The sequence below is a fragment of the Natrix helvetica genome (assembly GCF_964273705.1).
Source record: "Natrix helvetica genome assembly, chromosome: 5".
NCBI classification, from domain to species: domain Eukaryota; kingdom Metazoa; phylum Chordata; class Lepidosauria; order Squamata; family Natricidae; genus Natrix; species Natrix helvetica.
Window position 1 is genome coordinate 64,476,893 of NC_138551.1, and position 23,211 is coordinate 64,500,103.

The window sequence follows — 23,211 nt, forward strand, 5'->3', positions numbered from 1 at the left end:
TTATACTAATCCTAATTAATTGGCAACATTTTGAAAAATTGTTTGCTCATCTTTAGAGCATCAAATGCCTCATTATTTCCAGTTTCACATTCAAAAACATGGATTCTGACTCATCTTTCTCAGATAAATCTATAAGACTGGTCAATGGAAAAAATATGTGTGAGGGACGTGTTGAAATCTTACGCGATGGATTGTGGGGGACCGTCTGTGATGACTCCTGGGATATAAAGGATGCAAAGGTCGTGTGCAGGCAGCTCGGTTGTGGCCATGATGGCAAAGCATTTCAAGGAGCTTACTTTGGTCAAGGCTCAGGAAACATAACTATGGATGATGTGAATTGTAATGGGACTGAAGACAGATTGGAGGAATGTTCTCATAGAGGATGGTTCCTTCATAATTGCAACCATGGAGAAGATGCTGGTGTCACGTGCTCAGGTATCTTCTGAAACATAAGGACACAACAGGAAAGAAAATGCAATGTGTTTACATATTTTTCTTCCAATGGAACCGGTTTAATGTTTTGAATATATGTATGTATGTATTTGTGTTACAACCCCTGGTATGCCCAAATATGGGAGGGAGCTCACTACTCCCCCTTTCTGTCCTTCGGCTCATTACATAAGACCATCCAGGCAGAAAACCATATTTTTATTTTTAATGTTGCCTTTACAACACACACACACACGCACACAAACATGTTTTGTAATAACAGACAATCCATTTAATTCAATTTTTATTAATAATTGCAATGAACCACCTGTTGACACTGGAGAAACAAAGCAGAAGCAATGAATGTTACCTAAAGAAAACTGCCCTTCAGGCTCCGGAAACAACAAAAGCATGAAAAAGAAGCTCAGACTGGCTTCCTCGTAACTTTCTTCTGATAGCATCTGAAGGAAGGAAAGAGAGTAAAGTTCAGTCAGGCCTTGAAGACTGATATCAGCCCTATAGGATGAAACAGATTAAGAAACCAACTGGGAGTGTAGTGCTATAGCTATATACACAGATTCTTGAAAGCCTGACGAGAATGTGTCTCCTCTTCCTTATTATACTGAATTAGGGAGGAATCAGTGCAGGGGTGGGTTCCTGCCAGTTCAAATCTACCATGCCGTTTAGTACTGGTTCCAGCTCCCACTCCCAGCCCGTCCGCACCACGCTTGACCTGCCCACCACTCAGTGAAAACAACAAATTGGAAGGACCTTCTATGGCTATTGGTAGAAAAGCAATTGAAAAGCAGAGAAAACAACTGAGATTTGTAATAATAATAAGTAAACTAAACTAAATAATCAACTAAATAATAATAGAATGACTATGGGAAAAGAAAGCAAATGTAGTAAGCAACAGTGGTGGGTTCCTACCAGTTTGGACCGGTTTGGCTGAATTGGTAGTGATTTGGCAGCCTGGGTCACCAGCAGCGACCCAGGCCTGCCACTCCCCCGAACTGGTTCTCCGGGTGCCGCCGTATGCGTGGCCATCTTGTTTTTTGCTTCTGCGCATGCACAGAGCAATTTTTATTGCACTGTGCATGCACGCACAGTGTGCATCAAGTATATGTGTGCGTGCTGCACGGCCATTAGCAAACCAGCAGTAGTAACTGCCAGAACCCACCCCTGGTAACCAATAGTAATAGATCGATTGGATGCAATCCCAAACCAACTGGAGCAAATTCATCATCAGTCAGCTACAAAAGACAACTTTACTTGGAACAGCGTATATCCTGCGACAATATCTGCAACACAATCGAACATCCACATCTGCCTATGCCAAGTCCTTGGAAAGGACTCAAAAGATAGACAAAAATGCCAAATTCAGGCTGACTGTGTGATGAATCATAAATTGTCAGGTTTACTTTTTGTTCAGTAATTAAGAACAATGTATACAATTCAAGAGGGTTACATTAAAATAGAACAGGCTCTCAAGCATGAACCTTAGTCCAGAGATTTCAACAATATTACAGAACTCTGAGTTTATCTTGCTTCTAGGAACTTCAGCCCTATTCCATTTGGGGAAATCCATGTTAGGAAAGCCTACCATTTTACTCTGAGGAGTAAATGAGTTTTAACTGCCAATCATTAAGATGCACATTACTGTGTAGATACTGTATGTGTACTGAGATGTCTTTTTCAGGACCACTCTTCCTTCATTCTTCCAATTCCAAAACAAAATCACATATGGAAAATATAAGGCATTGGATTCCTATTTTGTGGGATTGTTCTAAATTGGGAAATGTGACCATATTTCTGCCTTTGTTATTTTATTTTTCTCTCTTTCCTTCCTTCCATTCTGTCTTTACATTGACCCTCATGATGTTTTTGACAAAATTCAGTTCACTATCACACTTTAGTTGTAATCATACCAGATTTTAGTGACTGTTTATAATAGTATTGACAATTAATACAAGTGATATTATTTACATATAATTGTATTTAATTTTATTTTCTGAACAGCTCGTCCTGAAGAAACAAGTTGTAAGTTTAATAACCCCTTTTTCATGTCTTAAAACCACTTCTTTCTGGTTAGTTACTCTGTTTAAATGATACCTTTAGTCATTTAAATAACTGATTTAAAAAACCCTCATTGAAGAAATATTTTTTTGGCAGAAAAAGTCCAAGAGTATCTCTTTCCTCAAAATTAGGAATAGTTAGTTGGATATTAAACCACAGACTGTTAATGCAATATTCAGTAGTGAAAAAGTATTTCTTTCTTTAGCAATAGCACTTAGACTTATATACTGCCCCATAGTGTTTTACAGCACTCTCTGTAAAACACTACAAAGTCAGCATTATTTACATATTGGCCGAAAAAATCTGGATCCTCATTTTACTGATCTCAGAAGGATGGAAGGCTGAGTCAATCTTCATTTTACTTTTCTTTATTGTTTGTTGGATATGAATTGCGTTTGGTCCTCTTGTTATCTAAATGCATGGCTGGATTTGGAGGGGCATCAAAAGGATATATTAAAATAGATGCATGAAAGCTGACCATTCTTCATGACAGAGAACTATATCCTTGCCATATTAACCTTCTTTAATTAATTTTGAATACACAGTCAGAGACAGACATATATACACACATATATGTATACACATACATATATTTACACACACACGTGCACACATACAGGGAAATTTCCTTTTCCACAGTATAACATTGAAGGAAAAGTTTATATATATATAAACTTAGTACAAGATCATATTTCAGTCACAAATATGAAGATACATCAGTAAAGAAAATGGACTTCATGAGTAATGTTAAAAGGTTATGTGCTAATATTAGTTCTGCAAATACTAGTATAGAAATATCGTTAGAAATGTCCACAGGTTCAATGTTTTTTCTCTGGATATTTTGCCCCTGCAGCTTTATACTGTGGGGGAAAGAAAATTTCACTAAGTACCAGTATATATCATTTTTAGTGATGAACTGTAGCACTGATACCCCAAAACTGGGAGTAATTATGCTCCACTATAATTAACCTAATTATAGATTTTATGCCTTATTTCTTTTCTTTAATGTAACTATTTCACATGATGCTATTTCACACTCAGAAAAGTTGCCTGGTAAGTCTGCATAAGAATTCTAAAGTTGAATGCTATGAACTATGAATACTATGAAGTAACCTATATTATGTTTTTCATAAAAGAAGTTTATACTAATCCTAATTAATTGGCAACATTTTGAAAAATTGTTTGCTCATCTTTAGAGCATCAAATGCCTCATTATTTCCAGTTTCACATTCAAAAACATGGATTCTGACTCATCTTTCTCAGATAAATCTATAAGACTGGTCAATGGAAAAAATATGTGTGAGGGACGTGTTGAAATCTTACACGAAGGATTGTGGTGGACCGTCTGTGATGACTCCTGGGATATAAAGGATGCAAAGGTCGTGTGCAGGCAGCTCGGTTGTGGACGTGCTGACAATGCATTTTCAGGAGCTTACTTTGGTCAAGGCTCAGGATACATAATTACGGCTGATGTGGATTGTAATGGGACTGAAGACAGATTGGACGAATGTTCTCCTACTGGATGGTTCCATCATTGGTGCAACCATGGAGACGATGCTGGTGTCAGGTGCTCAGGTATCTTCTGAAATATAAGGACACAACAGGAAAGAAAATGCAATGTGTTTACATATTTTTCTTCCAGTGGAACAGGTTTAATGTTTTGAATATGTGTGTGAGTGTGTGTGTGTGTGTTGTGTTTGTGCTGATAAATAAATAAAGGGAGACTAATATGGATCCATTTCAAGCTATTTAGCTCTCATCAGCTAGCCATACCCTTACTTTGATTTGAACCTGGGCTGCATTACCTATTAGGCAGGAGTCTTAGCCACTAAGCCACAGACTCTCCTCCTTATCAGCTGAGCCAGAGAAATAGGTATGTATTTGTGTTACAACCCCTGGTATGCCCAAATATGGGAGGAAGCTCACTACTCTCTCTTTCTGTCCTTCGGCTCATCACAGAAAACCATCCAGGCAGAAAACCAAATTTTTAATGTTGCCTTTTTATATTTGTGTTGTATTTGTGCTGATAAATTTATTTATTTATTTATCAGCACAAATACAACACACACACACACACACACACACACACACACATTCAAATAAAGGGGGGGAAAGCAGCACATAGACTAAACAAATCCAGTTTGACATCTCTAATGGGCATGTTCCTCAACAGAATATTAAGTTGTAATCCTCAGGCTTGTTATAATGAAAAAGAACTAAAACATTTTTTTTATCAGACCATCATGCAAAACTATATATATATTAGTTTTGAGATGAGAATGCAGTAGACACAGTGTACGTGCCCAAATGCTGCTATTAAAAAGGTTGGCAGTTAGCCAAATGAATCACTGTATCCAAAGAAAGCTCATGGGTGACTCAGGCTTGGAGGGAAAGTCTATTCACCTTCATTTGAAAGGTCTTGAGCACCACAGGGATCTCTTCCCTTTATTAACCGACATTTTAATTAATAACCTGGTTGCAGCAGTTGGGATAACACTGATAAATTTAGGCAGACGAATAAGACTAATTTCATTTAGCAGGTATAATGTTCTTTGTTTGTCTCCAATATTAATCCCTCTGTATTTATGTTTCATTGCTTGATTAAGTTTGTTTTCTTAACAGGTTCTCCTACACCTGCTCCTCCAGTGATAGAGACCACCCCTAGTAAGTCTGCATCTGAGATCCTCATTTGTTAATTCAGAGAAATGGCTATTGACATTCTCTGTATCATTCATGTTGCACATATGTTTTGTAATAACAGACAATCCATTTAATTCAATTCTTATTAATAATTGCAATGAACCACCTGTTGACACTGGAGAAACAAAGCAGAAGCAATGAATGTTACCTAAAGAAAACTGCCCTTCAGGCTCCGGAAACAGCAAAAGCTTGAAAAAGAAGCTCAGACTGGCTTCCTCGTAACTTTCTTCTGATAGCATCTGAAGGAAGGAAAGAGAGTAAAGTTCAGTCAGGCCTTGAAGACTGATATCAGCCCTATAGGATGAAACAGATTAAGAAACCAACTGGGACTGTAGTGCTATAGCTACATACACAGATTCTTGAAAGCCTGACGAGAATGTGTCTCCTCTTCCTTATTATACTGAATTAGGGAGAAAGTGCAGGGGTGGGTTCCTGCCAGTTCAAATCTACCATGCCGTTTAGAACTGGTTCCAGCTCCCTCCCCCCGCCCAGTCGCACCACGCTTGCCCCGCCCACCACTCACTGATTGGCTGGCTCAACAAATGTCCTGCCCGCCTCTAAGAATCCTATCTAAACCTTGAAGTCTTAAAGCTGTCAAGTTTGAACATCCCTGGGGGTTTTTTTCCTAAAGGGTTAGGGGTGCAAGGGTCTTGCAACTTGACAGCTTTAAGATTTGTGTGCTTCAAATGCAAGAATTTCTGAGCCAACATTTTGGTTGCTAAGCAAGAGCGTTGTTAAGTAAGTTTCACCACATTTTACAAGTTGGCCACGCCCCCCAGTCACATGACTGCCAAGCTACATCCACTCAGTCACATGGCTGGCAAGCCACTCCCACCTGGTCACATGGCTGCAAGCCGCTCCCACAAAGCAGGCCACACCTACAGAAGAGGTTCTAAAAAAAATTGAAACCCACCACTGAATCAGTCTTACCTTTTTTTCCTCATCCTTCCTTTTGGAAGTTTCAAAAACTGAAAGTTGAATGCTATGAACTATGAATACTATGAAGTAACATATATTATGTTTTTCATAAAAGAAGTTTATACTAATCCTAATTAATTGGCAACATTTTGAAAAATTGTTTGCTCATCTTTAGAGCATCAAATGCCTCATTATTTCCAGTTTCACATTCAAAAACATGGATTCTGACTCATCTTTCTCAGATACATCTATAAGACTGGTCAATGGAAAAAATATGTGTGAGGGACGTGTTGAAATCTTAAGCGATGGATTGTGGGGGACCGTCTGTCATGACTCCTGGGATATAAAGGATGCAAAGGTCGTGTGCAGGCAGCTCGGTTGTGGACGTGCTGACAATGCATTTCGAGGACCCTACTTTGGTCGAGGCTCAGGATACATAACTACGGCTGATGTGGATTGTAAAGGGACTGAAGACAGATTGGAGGAATGTTCTCATAGTGGATGGTTCCGTCATTATTGCAACCATGGAGAAGATGCTGGTGTCAGGTGCTCAGGTATCTTCTGAAATATAAGGACACAACAGGAAAGAAAATGCAATGTGTTTACATATTTTTCTTCCAGTGGAACAGGTTTAATGTTTTGAATATGTTTGTGTGTGTTGTATTTGTGCTGATAAATAAATAAAGGGAGACTAGTATGGATCCATTTCAAGCTATTTAGCTCTCATCAGCTAGCCATACCCTTACTGTGATTTGAACCTGGGCTGCATTACCTATTAGGCAGGAGTCTTAGCCACTAAGCCACAGGCTCTCCTCCTTATCAGCTGAGCCGGGGAAATAGGTATGTATTTATGTTACAACCCCTGGTATGCCCAAATATGGGAGGAAGCTCACTACTCTCTCTTTCTGTCCTTCGGCTCATCACAGAAAACCATCCAGGCAGAAAACCATATTTTTATTTTTAATGTTGCCTTTTTATATTTGTGTTGTATTTGTGCTGATAAATTTATTTATTTATTTATCAGCACAAATACAACACACACACACACACACACACACACATTCAAATAAAGGGGGGGAAAGCAGCACATAGACTAAACAAATCCAGTTTGACATCTCTAATGGGCATGTTCCTCAACAGAATATTAAGTTGTAATCCTCAGGCTTGTTATAATGAAAAAGAACTAAAACACTTTTTTATCAGACCATCATGCAAAACTATATATATATATTAGTTTTGAGATGAGAATGCAGTAGACACAGTGTACGTGCCCAAATACTGCAATTAAAAAGGTTGGCAGTTGGCCAAATGAATCACTGTATCCAAAGAAAGCTCATGGGTGACTCAGGCTTGGAGGGAAAGTCTATTCACCTTCATTTGAAAGGCCTTGAGCACCACAGGGATCTCTTCCCTTTATTAACCAACATTTTAATTAATAACCTGGTTGCAGCAGTTGGGATAACGCTGATAAATTTTGGCAGACGAATAAGACTAATTTCATTTAGCAGGTATAATGTTCTTTGTTTGTCTCCAATATTAATCCCTCTGTATTTATGTTTCATTGCTTGATTAAGTTTGTTTTCTTAACAGGTTCTCCTACACCTGCTCCTCCAGTGATAGAGACCACCCCTAGTAAGTCTGCATCTGAGATCCTCATTTGTTAATTCAGAGAAATGGCTATTGACATTCTCTGTATCATTCATGTTGCACATATGTTTTGTAATAACAGACAATCCATTTAATTCAATTCTTATTAATAATTGCAATGAACCACCTGTTGACACTGGAGAAACAAAGCAGAAGCAATGAATGTTACCTAAAGAAAACTGCCCTTCAGGCCCCGGAAACAGCAAAAGCATGAGAAAGAAGCTCAGACTGGCTTCCTCGTAACTTTCTTCTGATAGCATCTGAAGGAAGGAAAGAGAGTAAAGTTCAGTCAGGCCTTGAAGACTGATATCAGCCCTATAGGATGAAACAGATTAAGAAACCAACTGGGACTGTAGTGCTATAGCTACATACACAGATTCTTGAAAGCCTGACGAGAATGTGTCTCCTCTTCCTTATTATACTGAATTAGGGAGGAATCAGTGCAGGGGTGGGTTCCTGCCAGTTCAAATCTACCATGCCGTTTAGTACTGGTTCCAGCTCCCTCTCCCAGCCCGTCCGCACCACGCTTGCCCCGCCCACCACTCAATGAAAACAACAAATTGGAAGGACCTTCTATGGCTATTGGTAGAAAAGCTATTGAAAAGCAGAGAAAACAACGGATTTGATTATTTATTTGTATCCCACCTTCATTATTTTTCCAAATAACTCATAACTACTATCTAAGGGTATTGGGAAAAGACTGATATATATATATTTTTCTTATCAGAGGCTTTCACAACTCCATTGCCAAGAGCTGACCTCACAAGTAAGTTTATACACTCAATCTGTAATTTTTCCAAGAAGTTCAAAAATTATTGTTTGCAAATAATAAGTAAACTAAACTAAATAATCAACTAAATAATAATAGAATGACTATGGGAAAAGAAAGCAAATGTAGTAAGCAACAGTGGTGGGTTCCTACCAGTTTGGACCGGTTTGGCTGAATTGGTAGTGATTTGGCAGCCTGGGTCACCGGAACCAGCAGCGACCCAGGCCTGCCACGCCCCCGAACTGGTTCTCCGGGTGCCGCCGTATGCGTGGCCATCTTGTTTTTTGCTTCTGCGCATGCACAGAGCAATTTTTATTGCACTGTGCATGCACGCATAGCGTGCATCAAGTATATGTGTGCGTGCTGCACGGCCATTAGCAAACCAGCAGTAGTAACTGCCAGAACCCACCCCTGGTAACCAATAGTAATAGATCGATTGGATGCAATCCCAAACCAACTGGAGCAAATTCATCATCAGTCAGCTACAAAAGACAACTTTACTTGGAACAGCGTATATCCTGCGACAATATCTGCAACACAATCGAACATCCAGGCATGTTCTCAAGCATGACCCTTAGTCCAGAGATTTCAACAATATTACAGAACTCTGAGTTTATCTTGCTTCTAGGAACTTCAGCCCTATTCCATTTGGGGAAATCCATGTTAGGAAAGCCTGCCATTTTACTCTGAGTAGTAAATGAGTTTTAACTGCCAATCATTAAGATGCACATTACTGTGTAGATACTGTATGTGTACTGAGATGTCTTTTTCAGGACCACTCTTCCTTCATTCTTCCAATTCCAAAACAAAATCACATATGGAAAATATAGGGCATTGGATTCCTATTTTGTGGGAATGTTCTAAATTGGGAAATGTGACCATATTTCTGCCTTTGTTATTTTATTTTTCTCTCTTTCCTTCCTTCCATTCTGTCTTTACATTGACCCTCATGGTGTTTTTGACAAAATTCAGTTCACTATCACACTTTAGTTGTTATCATACCAGATTTTAGTGACTGTTTATAATAGTATTGACAATTAATACTAGTGATATTATTTACATATAATTGTATTTAATTTTATTTTCTGAACAGCTGGTCCTGAAGAAACAAGTGGTAAGTTTAATAACCCCTTTTTCATGTCTTAAAACCAATTCTTTCTGGTTAGTTACTCTGTTTAAATGATACCTTTAGTCATTTAAATAACTGATTTAAAAAACCCTCATTGAAGAAATATTTTTTTAGCAGAAAAAGTCCAAGAGTATCTCTTTCCTCAAAATTAGGAATAGTTAGTTGGATATTAAACCACAGACTGTTAATGCAATATTCATTAGTGAAAAAATATTTCTTTCTTTAGCAATAGCACTTAGACTTATATACTGCCCCATAGTGTTTTACAGCACTCTCTGTAAAACACTACAAAGTCAGCATTATTTACATATTGGCCGAAAAAATCTGGATCCTCATTTTACTGATTTCAGAAGGATGGAAGGCTGAGTCAATCTTCATTTTACTTTTCTTTATTGTTTGTTGGATATGAATTGCGTTTGGTCCTCTTGTTATGTAAATGCATGGCTGGATTTGGAGGGGCATCAAACCTTGCTTCTATTTGAAGGTACCTCTTGTTGGTTTGGAATTTTCCTGGAAGCAACCAAGTGGCAAATGTGTGGCACATTCATTTCTCATTTTTTAACTTCTCTTTATACCAAAGCAGTTCATCTGATAGCTAAGAAAATATACTCTACAGAAAGCCTAATTCTCTGTTATATCTAGAATCTGTAGCAGTTTGTCTCATGGTATGCATAAGGCTTTGCTGTTTTAAATCCTGGTTCTACTCAAGCATCAATAATGGATCTATAACCCCCATGACCCTTCTGGATAATCTTCAATCATCCTGAAGGAACGGCATTATCTGGTCTTAGATGCTGTCCTTCCTTACTGCAATATTTGATCTGATTTGATTATTAAAAATGAAGTAGTGTATCTTTAATATTGATCTTCTAAAAGATCTTAGCACATCCTCTTCCCCCATCCCACCCCTTTTTTAATGATATTGATTCTTCAGAAAATTATTCACACCACCATCAACTAACGCAATCTCTGAGTAGCACATGGGGAACTTTCTTTTGCCATGCATCTTAAGGAAGACGTAAATGACTGCAATATGAAATTGCCTCTTCCTTGTGGAAGAAATAGCCACATATGTCTTATTATGCTGCCCATTCTAAATGACTTGATGATTGGCCATTTGATATTTGCCTAGTTAATGAGTGTCAAATTCCATCAATAGATCAGAATAGGAGAAAGCTCTCCTGGGGGGCACACTTGTTGCCAGAAATTTATAGAAATATAAAGTAGAATACACATTGCTATTCAAGAATTAATGGTAAAGGTTTCCCTTTTAAAACAGACTTTAAAAGTATGTGGGTGCATCTCAGTGGTGGGTTCCAGATCCCGTTGCAACAGAGCCCGGTATCCTCCACATGAACGCATCTGGCACAGCGCGTGCATGTGTCTTACTTTCCAGCGACGCCTCCGCAAGCCTCCACGATGCTCCAGCTGCTCGGCGGAGTGTCGCGCAGGCGCTGTTTTGTATTATAAATGTTAGATACTTATTCTAACTATAGTGGTTTCCACCAAGGTCCTCTGTTCCAACGGGAACAGAGGTATAATCCTATTGGTCGAAGGGTCTGACAGCTCCCTATAAAAGGGCTGGTGTCTGACTCAACCTTCGCTGGATTGTTCTCACTTGTACTTAATAAAGAGGTGTTGTTACCGTTGAGCCTGTATGTGCCTATCCATTACCTAATCTAACAATAAACATTGTAAATGTCTAGCATGCAAAATCCTTCCTTAGTAAGTGATTATATATAAGCCCTTTATATCCTTAGTAAGTGAACATATATAAGCCCTTTACTACTAAAGATATCATACACAGTCTCATACTGGGGAGTAAGGCAATTTCATGTACTGTATACAATTTATTTCGTGCCTGTATTCATTGTTATTATCTCATAAATATGTTCTGATTTTTTTGGGTGCATTTTTAGCTCCAGCTACTCCACCTTCACCTCCTATCAAAACAACTATCAAAACAGCCATCACGCCAGAAGTGGCCCCTAGTAAGAAAATTCACACTTTTATTTTCTATAAGAATGCACTGATGAGTGATCAAAAATGTAGTCTAGTAATAATTGTTATATTCACATCACTTATTGCACTTCAAGTGACAAGGATCAAAGGAAGGAACATGTAGGAAGTCTTGGGGGGGAGTTATAAGCCACTTGGAGAGGTAATTCTCAATCAAATGAGAGAAGATTAACAATATTCTATGAATCAATGTCAGAATTCTATGATCAGAAGCAATGAATGTTACCAAAAGAAAACTGCCCTTCAGGCTCCGGAAACAGCAAAAGCATGAAAAAGAAGCTCAGACTGACTTCCTCGTAACTTTCTTCTGATAGCATCTGAAGGAAGGAAAGAGAGCAAAGTTCAGTCAGGCCTTGAAGACTGATATCAGCCCTATAGGATGAAACAGATTAAGAAACCAACTGGGACTGTAGTACTATAGGTATATACACAGATTCTTGAAAGCCTGACGAGAATGTGTCTCCTCTTCCTTATTATACTGAATTAGGGAGAAAGTGCAGGGGTGGGTTCCTGCCAGTTCAAATCTACCATGCCGTTTAGAACTGGTTCCAGCTCCCTCCCCCCGCCCAGTCGCACCACGTTTGCCCCGCCCACCACTCACTGATTGGCTGGCTCAACAAACGTCCTGCCCGCCTCTAAGAATCCTATCTAAACCTTGAAGTCTTAAAGCTGTCAAGTTTGAACATCCCTGGGGGTTTTTTTCCTAAAGGGTTAGGGGTGCAAGGGTCTTGTAACTTGACAGCTTTAAGATTTGTGTGCTTCAAATGCCAGAATTTCTGAGCCAACATTTTGGTTGCTAAGCAAGAGCGTTGTTAAGTAAGTTTCACCACATTTTACAAGTTGGCCACGCCCCCCAGTCACATGACTGCCAAGCTACTTCCACTCAGTCACATGGCTGGCAAGCCACTCCCACCTGGTCACATGGCTGCAAGCCGCTCCCACAAAGCAGGCCACACCTACAGAAGAGGTTCTAAAAAAAATTGAAACCCACCACTGAATCAGTCTTACCTTTTTTTCCTCATCCTTCCTTTTGGAAGTTTCAAAAACTGAAAGGATGCTTTTGTTTATGTAACTGTCATTTTTACAGGTAGTCCTCAACTTACAACCACAACCGAGCCCCAATTTTCTGTTGTTAATTGAGACATTTGTTAAATAAGTTTTGCCCAATTGTGGATAGTTTTCCCCAAATCCGACTATGTTGGGCTTTACCCCCAGCTATTTTGCTTCACATGTTTATATATATACTCTGTGTGTGTGTGTGTGTAACAATAGCACAGGTTTTCAGAGTCAGCAAATAGATATTTATACATCTATAATAGTGATTGTGTGTGTGTTATTTCTTTTTTTAAAATCATAAATCATTGCACTGCACTTGCCTTGCAGATTCTCCTAATTAATTCGGTTTAAAAGTAAAATAATTTATTGATGGTATTGCCTATGTTGTATTCTTCCAAATTCTCAGAAATTTTAATTTTTTTCTGAAACACCGGCAGGAAAGGAATTCTTGATCTTATTTCCTATAACAAAACGAAATTAACTGTAGCATGGGAAATAATTCTTAAAATCTACAAAGTTTCATGTGCCTTACATGCACAATATTTGTCTTTGTGTTGTCTAGCAAATCAATGTGGAGGGCAGCTGACAAATGCTTATGGATCCTTCTCTGGACCTTATTATCCTGGAAATCACACCAATATGACCTGTGTCTGGAAAATTCTAGTGAGGCCTCTTGAACGCATAAATTTAAAGTTCTCTTCTATTAAGTAAGTTGAAAGATCCGTTTAGCTATTTCCTTCTATATGCTTAATAAATGTGTTTTTGGCTTTGTAAACGACTAATACATTATCGGGGGACATCAGCAAATAATTATTATTCCAGAGTGAACCAGACTGAGTTAGCAAGGCATAATATACATTTGGGATGAAGCAATCAACTCAATATTTAACTGAATTCAACACAGTTTGACTGAGATAATGTCTTTACGATTTTAAATATCTCCCTTAAAATAAACTCTAAGTAAGGTACTCCTTTTGGCTTAATGTGATTATTTCTTCCTCAAATGATTTAACACAATTTGTTAAGTGAGGTGTACCACCCAACTTTATAACATTATAATCTATTTTGGCCACAGTTGTTAAGCAAATCATTGCAGTTAAGTGAATCATTTGGTCATTAAGTGAGTCCAGCTTCAACCGTTGGCTTTGCTTGTTGGAAGCTGTCTGGAATGGTTACATATGGCAATCACATGACCCTGGGATAGTGCAACTGTCATAAATACATGCCGATTGCCAAGTGCCCAGATTTTGATTGTGTGATGCTGGATTCGGCAACGTTTTCAAATCCAAGAACCAGTCATAAGTCCCATTTTTTCAGTGCCATTGTAACTTTGAATGGTGGCTAAATGAATAGTTGTATTTGAGGACAAGTGGTTAGGGCATCAAGCTAAAAACTGGGAGACCGTGAGTTCTAGTCCTGCCTTAAGCATAAAGCCACCTTGGGTCAATCATTTTCTCTCAGTCCTAGGAAGGAAGCAGTGAAAAAAAATCAATTCTGAAAACAGTTTGCCAAGAAAACCACAGGGACCTGTCCAGGCAGTCACAGAAAATCAGTGATTGAATGGAAGGGGAAAAAATGATGGCATAGTAAGAGATAAGGAGTGAAATATTTATCTATTTCTGTACAGCTTGGACTGTGATAAAGAATATGTTGAGATTTATGATGGATTCCGATATGGTTCATATCCACTTGGAAGAATTTGTTCTAGCGCCTATCTCAATTATACCTATTCATCAACTTCCAACATAATGACAATAGTGCTGCATAGAGATTCAGGTGACTCAGGAAATGGGTTCTCTGCTCGTTTCCAATCTACTCCACCAGGTAAGGTTATTTATGTAATTCATTTAACCTGTATCCTGTTAATGATGTAATTTAGGGATTCAATATTGTTTTAAACTAACTATTTAGTTTTATACTGTGAATGAATGAATGAATGAATGAAATTTAATTTGTTAGCCGCACCCTCTCCTAAAGGACTCGGGGCGGCGTACAATAAAACACATACAATATACATATATATACAATACATATACAAATAAACACATACACATACATGTACCTGGAGGAGGTAACACTCATAAAATATATATAAAAATAAAATTAAAATAGCTATTTAAAACACCCTCAGTTAAAATTACAAAAATTTAAAAAACCCGTCAGGAGCAATCGGATAAAACTATGGTTGAGCCAGGCCAGCTAATTGGAAGAGGTGGGTCTTGAGCTTTACACGGAAGGAGCGGAGGTCAGAGGTAATCCTGATATCAGGGGGGAGGTCATTCCACAGGGCTGGGCCCGCCACAGAGAAGGCTCTGCTCCTAGGCGCCGCCCCCCGACACTGTTTGGTGGACGGCACCTGGAGAAGTCCCTCTCTGTGCGAGCGAATTGGTCATAGGGATGTATGGGGCAGGACGTGATCCCGCAGGTAACTAGGTCCTGTGCCATGTGTAGGGCCATTGGTTCATATGAATATTTCAACAGCCTATCTTCATGAACAAAATAATCTTTATCATCTTTGAACTTTCTGAAACTGAATAATATTTAAATAAATGAAACAAAATAAAGACACAACAATATAACAATGCTATAATTAATTAGAAGAGGCATCAGATGCAACAGAGCAGAACACAACTAATTTAATTTAATATTTAAACTAGGAGAATCAACAATGTTTTAAAATGGTGCTAGACTACTGGCAGTGTACCAGTTGTATCGAAAGGTTCCACAGTTGAGATGGCATAATAGAACATATTTTCTCTAGTTGTGCCTTATAATGTATTTAAAATGCTTGGAGAAATGCCTTTTTTAAAAGTTCAAAAATAGATAAATGGAATGCAGATCTTATTTTCAAGTCATTTAGAATTTCAAAAGTAAACCTGAAAATCTTAAAAGAAGTATTCAGTACAATCCTTTCAATACTTGTATAATCCAGTTTGGTTGTACAAAGTTTGTTCAACAGCTATACTTCTATATTTCAGTAGAAGCCTCACTATATGTAATCCAATCACATACGTTCGTAGCATAGATCACCCAACCCTTGTTCTCCCCATCTTACCCATTGCTTTTATGAGATTTCAGATTTGGTTCCAAAGCAGCCAATCACTGCTTGACACCAGATGACTGATGCAGGGGCCAGAAGGAGGTTGGAAAGAGGGTGGGGATAGAGCCCACTATCTTCCCCTATGCCATGCAACCTATGGGTTTCTGGGAAGTATAGTTGGAAGGTGCAGTGGTTCTGAAGTGACCACAATTTCCCCAAATTTCATTCCCACAATTGCCACAGCACCTAGCATTCTGTAAATTAAGCCATTTGAATTTCTTCAGTTTAATAACTGTTGCCCTATGCACTTTCCAATTTCACCCAATTTTAGGTTACAAACAAACAGACCAAAGAGTTTTAGTAGTATGCAGATTGGATGAAAGTAATAATCATCTCATGTTTAATGAAATTGTTTTATTGTGTTCACAGAAATGAGACCTACTACACCAGTTTCTACTTCTAAATATACAAGTAAGATATTCTTTTTTCTCTGATATTGTTTAATTGATGAGCTGTAAAGAGTTAAACCTTCACTGGAGATGGTAGGTAAAGTTATCTAGGAATAAACGCGCAAATGTTGTACAAGTATCGTGGCATGGAGGTAGGAGGATTTGAATCCACTATATGAGATGAATCAGGCATGTTTATTTGCTTTGTAAAAAATATGAAAAGCTGGATTTACCTACCCCTCTCAGTTTGGATCAAAGTAGCAGCAGGCATATTAGAATAAAGTTTTCTCGAGTTTTCTTGTTCTCTTGTTCAAGACCCATTCATTTTATTTATTTATTATTTATTTCTTAGATTTTTAGACCGCCCCTCTCCCAAAAAGGGACTCGGGGCGGTGTACAGTCAATATAATAAAATCATTCATAATAATTAAATACATTTAAACTACATTTAAGATACATTTGGGGGGGGAAATAGGCTGTACTAAGAAATAAATAATTCTAATCTTAAAACATCACAATTAAAACCCCAAACCCTAAAATAAAATAAATCCCTGGGAGGTAAAACTAAGAAAGTGCCAGGCCAGCTGATTGAAACAGGTGAGTCTTTAACTTTTGCCGGAAGGAACGGAGGTCGGTGGTAGTTCGAATGTCTGGGGGGAGGTCATTCCAGAGGGTTGGGCCCATCACAGAGAAGGATCTACTCCTAGGTGTCGCCCGCTGGCATTGACTAGCAGACGGCACCAGGAGGAGCCCCTCTCTGTGTGAGCGGATAGGTCGCAGGGACGTGTGTGGTAGGATGCGATCCTGCAGGTAACTAGGTCCTCTGCCATGGAGCGCTTTAAAGATGGTGATCAATACCTTGAAACGCACCCAAAAGGCCACAGGTAGCCAGTGCAGCTCGCGCAGGAGAGGTGTTACGTGGGAGTAACGTGTACTTCCCATAATAACCCGCGCGGCTGCGTTCTGAACTAGCTGCAGTCTCCGGATGCGTCCCAAGGGAAGCCCCATGTAGAGGGCATTGCAGTAGTCCAGGCGAGACGTCACCAGCGCATGAGTGACCGTGCGTAGGGCACTCCGGTCCAGTAGGGGGCGCAATTGGCGCACCAGGCGAACCTGGTGGAACGCCCCCCTTGCCACGGCTGCCACATGGTCCTCCATTGACAGCCGGGCATCAAGGAGGACGCCCAAATTGCGCGCCCGCTCCACAGGGGACAATTGTTCGCCCCCTATGGCCAGCGATGGAGTCAGCTGGCTGAACCGAGGTGCCGGTAACCACAGCCACTCGGTCTTGGAGGGGTTGAGTTTGAGTCTGTTGTCCCCCATCCAGACCCCGACGGCTTCCAAACACCGGGACAACACTTCGACAGCCTCGTTGGGGTGGTTTGGGGTTGAAATATACAGCTGAGTATCATCAGCGTAAAGATAGTACTCAACCCCAAAACCACGGATGATCTCACCCAGCGGCTTCACATATGCGTTGAACAGGAGAGGCGAGAGGACCGACCCCTGTGGCACCCCACAAGTGAGTGGCCTCAGGGACGATCTCTGCCCCCCTGTCAACACACATTGCTTCCGGTCGGAGAGGTAGGAGCCGAACCACCGCAAAACGGTGCCTCCGACTCCCATCCCCTCCAACCGGCGCAATAGGATACCATGGTCGATGGTATCAAAAGCCGCCGAGAGGTCTAATAGGACCAGGATAGAGGAGCAACCCCTATCTCTGGCCCTCCAGAGATCATCAACCAACGCGACCAAGGCTGTCTCAGTGCTGTGCCCGGGTCGGAAGCCGGACTGGCGTGGGTCTAGATAGTCGGATTCGTCTAGGTGCCGTGGGAGCTGCTGCGCCACCACATTCTCGACAACCTTCACCAAGAAGGGGAGGTTGGAGACTGGACGATAGTTAGCTAGCTCCATTGGGTCGAGCGCAGGCCTCTTGAGCAAGGGTCTCACCACCGCCTCTTTCAAGGCGGTTGGTAAGTATCCCTCACTCAGTGAGGCGCTCACCAGGCCCAGGAGCCAGCCTCGTGTCACCTCCCAGGCTGCCAGTACCAGCCAGGAGGGGCACGGGTCCGTTAAACAAGTGGTGGGTCGCAGCCGTCCACGCAGCCTGTCCAAATCCTCGGGGGCAACAGAGTCAAACTCCTCCCAGAATGGTCTCTCAAGACTCGCTGTTGGCGGCTCGTCTGGTCCACTGACGGAGGTCCACCCGCTCCGGATCTGATCGATTTTGTCCTGAAGATATTCCCCAAACTCCTCTGCTCTACCCTGTAAGGGTGTCTCCCGCGCCCCCTGCGATAAAAGGGAGCGAGTCACCCTAAACAGGGCGGCAGGGCGGTTATCCGCGGACGCAATAAGAGCAGCACAATGTCTACGTTTGGCCGCTCTTATTGCCACAAGGTAAGTCCGCAAATAGGCTCATAAATTACTACTGTCATATTTAGTGTATTCTCGGCATGTCAAGAGTCTAAAATTTCATAATCATTTGAGTAGGTTAACGGGTGTCAAACTGATGGCCTATGGGCCGGATGAGTCACACACAGACCAGGTCCACCCCAGCTCTGAAAATGGGGAAAATGTCATGAAACAGTTTGTAATATGGCGAGTTTGACATCTGTGACCTAGGAAGTACTTTCCTTCTCTGCAAGGGATTGTCTACCTAAGTTTTAAAAATATTATGTTTTCACCATTTATATGTCTAAATCAAGCAACAGATTAAAGTCTAATAGTTAGACTTTAACTATTAGATAGCCCAGCAATCATGAATATCATTTTGAATCAATTTCAGCATTAGCCTAATGAAATGGTTCTATTCACAGACCAACGCTGCTATAATTGCTTAATAATTTAATGAATATTTAATTCCAAATCAGCTTTCCTTTTACTTGGTTTTAAGTAAATCTTTCATCCCTCTTTAAACTGAATTTAGATTACAGGCTTACTCCTTTTTCCTACTTTCCTTTTGAAATTTAGAATGAGAAATTTAGAAATTTAGAAGTGCAGAAGTTTGAACATCTATCTTAGCAACCCCTTCAGCCCTTTTTCCTTCAGAAAATCTTGCATTTATTTCCTTTTCATGGTTTCTAGAGATATAATACCATAATATATGTCTCATATAATGAATTTGACATGTCAGAAATACATTTCACATATAGTACTTTAATATGGTATTGTCCCATGTGTTTGAGTGGCAAGGATTCAAGCTGACCACAGTGTGTGCTCTGATTCTTGATCCAGATTTTTGAATTTCTTAGTTGCATGTAAACTTGTGAAGTTATCCAGCATTAAAATCCTAAACTAATAAAAAAAGAAAAATATTCTCATTATCATTATGTTGGTAGAAGAAAGTGGGTTGGTTACTGTAAATTGAACTGTTGAACCACTAGTTCGGTGAAGATATTCACCTTGGTTGTATTTTCAGATTCCCAGTTTGCATTACAGATGCAAGAACTATAACTTTTCTTTTTTAGAATCTTGGTTGTAAAATATATTTGTAAGAATCGGAAGCGTTCTGGAATCATTTGTACATAACTGATAGTCTTCTCAAAGCTAGAATGCCGGGACAACAGATTGAGGAAGGCTTAAACATGACATTTATCCTTTGACACAATTATGAAAAGATAGTAGAGATGAAGTTGTGGCATGATAAAGCAGTTTATTTCTTAGTTTTGACTGAAACTTAATATATGGTGACAATACAATACTGAGCTTAGTATTGTATTATGTACACACCATACACAAAGAAGTGATTTCAGATGGGACTCATCTAACATTATTTTGATTATATAGAACATGAGCATTTATAAAATGAATTGTTTAGCTTCTAGAGAGAAGTGGAATTTGACATTCTAATAAGGTAATAAAAGTTTCACTGAAACCAATTAGTTGTGTTAAGGCTTGTGATTTTCCATTTTTTTTAGTTCAAAGGTCCATGACTGTACTTCTCAGAACACAATGATCAACTTCTCTTACTGACATTAAGCACTCCGAAAATTGGTTGATGATTGGGTGGTTTGCATTACTGGCCCGTGGATCTCTCTCTCTCCCTCCCTCTCTCTCTCTCTCTCTCTCTCTCTCTCTCTCTCTCTCTCTCTCTCTCTCCTCCCTCCCTCCCTCCCTCCCTCCCTCCCTCCATCTCCCTCCCTCCCTCTCCCTCTCTCCCTCCCTCTCCCTCCCTCCCTCCCTCTCCCACTCTCCCTCCCTCCATCTCCCTCCCTCCCACTGTCTCTCACTTTCTTTCTCTCTCCCCCCTCTCTCTCCCATATTTCTGAAAAGATGAAAACTTCATAACTATTTCTGATAAACCCACTTTTCTATGCATTATTTGATTTGGATGCTTCTACTCTCAGGAAAAATGAAAGTCTCCTTTGCTGGCTAAGTAGAAGAGATATTTCTTAATTAGTTTATTTGGTCAACCAGCAGAATCAATAATTAAAATAATAGTAATCCTTGGATGTATTTGCATTTTGCTTAACGTTTGTGTTATTATTTAGGACTTTCATGTGCTGATGGATTCATGCGTGCACGGATTAGCATACCCTATCTCAATTCACTCGGCTATAATGAATCACAGGTTTACCTGAATACCTTAGATGGATCATGTAGATCTCAAATTATAAGAGGTTTTGTTTATTTTGTTATACCATTCTATGGCTGTAACACAAAGACAAGGGTGAGAATCATTTGTTGTTCTTAAAGCTAATAATTGTTTGCTCTCTCTTCTTGTCTTAACTATTACTATAAGAAAATGTACTCTGGCTTGAGTTTTAAATTGAACTGTTACAAACAATTATGTTTAATAGCAATATGAAATGTAAGTTTAAAGTTTATTTCAGATATTGGGTTTAAGAAATTCTGCTTAACTTTGAACACATTAACTGCATCTAATATTACAATTAAAATTTTAAAAGGGGGAATTTTGGAAGGGAGAAAAAAAATAAATGTCCTTGAGACTGACTCCCTACTTTATAATCCGAGGAAAAGCCAGGGTTGGGGCTGCTGAAATGTTTTGTAATGGGTAACATGTTTTTTGTTAACATCACTTTTGTTACTATAATTCTAAACTAATAGTAGTCTTTAAAATGGTGACATTTAATTAGTGTTTTTATGTCGCTACTGTTAATTACTTTTTCTTTCTTTTTGTGCTTTTTTAGGTGAAGAATGAGACAATAGTTTATTACAATGTAATCAAGACAATCGACTCCGATTATATTATTACAAGAAAGAAAAACTTTCAATTTCATATTATGTGTGAAATGAAGCAAAACACTATAGTAGAAACAATGTTTGTTGCCCAAAATGCTATTGACTTTACTGAAAGGCGTATTGGCCATTACAATGTGTCTCTGGCATTCTATTCATCATTATCCTTCGCCCGTAAAGTTGTGGGAACACCATACTACGTTTCACTCAACCAGAATTTATATCTCCAAGCTACTCTGCACACTGCTGATCCAAATATGTTACTCTTCTTAGACACATGTATCGCATCTACAGATAGTAATGATTTTAGAACATTGACCTATGACTTAATCCGAAGTGGGTAAGTGTGTATTAAATATGTAAGAACCATAATCCAAGTTGCCACAAAGAAATTGCCATTGTGTCAGACACATAGATTCTGAATTAGATTTTCTGCTTATGTCATATTTCTTAACACAGTATAGAAAGAACTACAAACTATAATGACTCATTTTCAAACAAAACAATACCAGGTGATGTTAATATTTCACTTAAATTATCGAATGTTAAGTGTTAATATCAAATTATAAAATTAAGAGTTAATATCAAATAATTCAATCACATATACAAAAACTAAGGCGAATAAAAGGATATTATGGGCTGAATGGATTGGTCACAAAATGTATACTAATGACCAAACTTTGTTTAGATTATGGTCAATTTCACATACTTTGTACAAAAATAGTTATTACTACAGAGCCATTGCCTTGCTCTCACTATACAGTCCTCTGTACTAACAACATATTACTTTCCCTCCCAAGTACATATCTTAAAGCACTTTTACGAGCCCCAAATTTGGGTTTTATTTATTCATTTTGATATCCCAATATTGCAGTATATGCTTTCCCCATTGCTCTCTAGTGCATCTTATAATCATCAGCTTTAATCGAATGCAGAAATTTAGGAATTACATACATCATTATACTGTAATAAAATATTTGAAATAAGCATCTAGGCATACCTGACACAACAATATTTTCTTTTATTTTTCAGATGCCCACGAGACTCTACTTATAGAAGCCTGCCCGCACCAACAAACAATGTAGTTCGTTTCCAATTCAATTCCTTTAAGTTCGTTAACATGCACAATTCAGTTTATATACAGTGTAAATTAGTAGTGTGTAGAGCAGATGATCGTTCATCTAGATGCCACCAGGGATGCTTAATGAGAAAAAAGAGAGGTGTGGATGAGTCTCAGGAGAAGGTTAATGTTGTTGTGGGACCACTTAGACTTCTGAAGGATGAAAATGAAGTTCAAAAATAAGGATCTCCCCCATTTGACTATGTTTTCTGGTTAAAATGATGAAAGCTAGATAGATACCTAAAAAAATAATCATACCCATGTTACTCCATGGAGAAAATATTTCAAATCCACAGCTGAATACTGTCTTTTATACAAGTAACTAAAAGCGAATGAAATATTAAAACAACTTTTTTAAGATCTTCAGAGCTCTTCATCAGGCAATATTAGGGGGAAAGGAAAATTAGTCTAATCAGCATTTTACATAGGAAAGGACTTTTCCTAAATGGCTGTGCAATTTGCTGATGCAGTAGATCATAACATAAACAGGCTGTTTAATTTTGTTAAGCACTTTATACAAAAATGCCAAAGTCCACTTGAGGTTTGTGTTCCTCATGATGAACCTTGAAAATCTTCATGTTAGCCTTGAAAATATTTGAGAGTCCATCAATAACACACTCTTAGTAAAACCATTAGAAAAAAGCTAACTTTTAAAACGTT

General features: G+C 39.0%; 1 protein-coding gene across 1 annotated transcript; it reads left to right on the forward strand.

Annotated features, from left to right (window-relative positions):
- The first annotated feature begins 308 nt into the window (after positions 1-308).
- LOC309393430 (scavenger receptor cysteine-rich domain-containing protein DMBT1-like) lies at positions 309-22,841 on the forward strand. The gene is made up of 8 exons (XM_081955675.1): positions 309-435; positions 7,714-7,755; positions 13,306-13,450; positions 14,371-14,567; positions 16,213-16,254; positions 20,723-20,901; positions 21,383-21,771; positions 22,464-22,841. Exons 1-8 carry the CDS (start codon positions 324-326, stop codon positions 22,732-22,734), a joined length of 1,377 nt encoding a protein of 458 aa, XP_081811801.1. The 5' UTR covers positions 309-323; the 3' UTR covers positions 22,735-22,841.
- The last annotated feature ends 370 nt before the right edge of the window (positions 22,842-23,211 follow it).

Excerpts from the sequence above, each read along its gene's own strand:
- LOC309393430 (XM_081955675.1), top strand. The coding sequence starts at position 324 with ATGGATGATGTGAATTGTAATGGGACTGAAGACAGATTGGAGGAATGT. Across the intron at positions 14,568-16,212 it reads TTTCCAATCTACTCCACCAG|AAATGAGACCTACTACACCA; the intron begins GTAAGGTTATTT and ends TTGTGTTCACAG. Across the intron at positions 16,255-20,722 it reads TTCTACTTCTAAATATACAA|GACTTTCATGTGCTGATGGA; the intron begins GTAAGATATTCT and ends GTTATTATTTAG.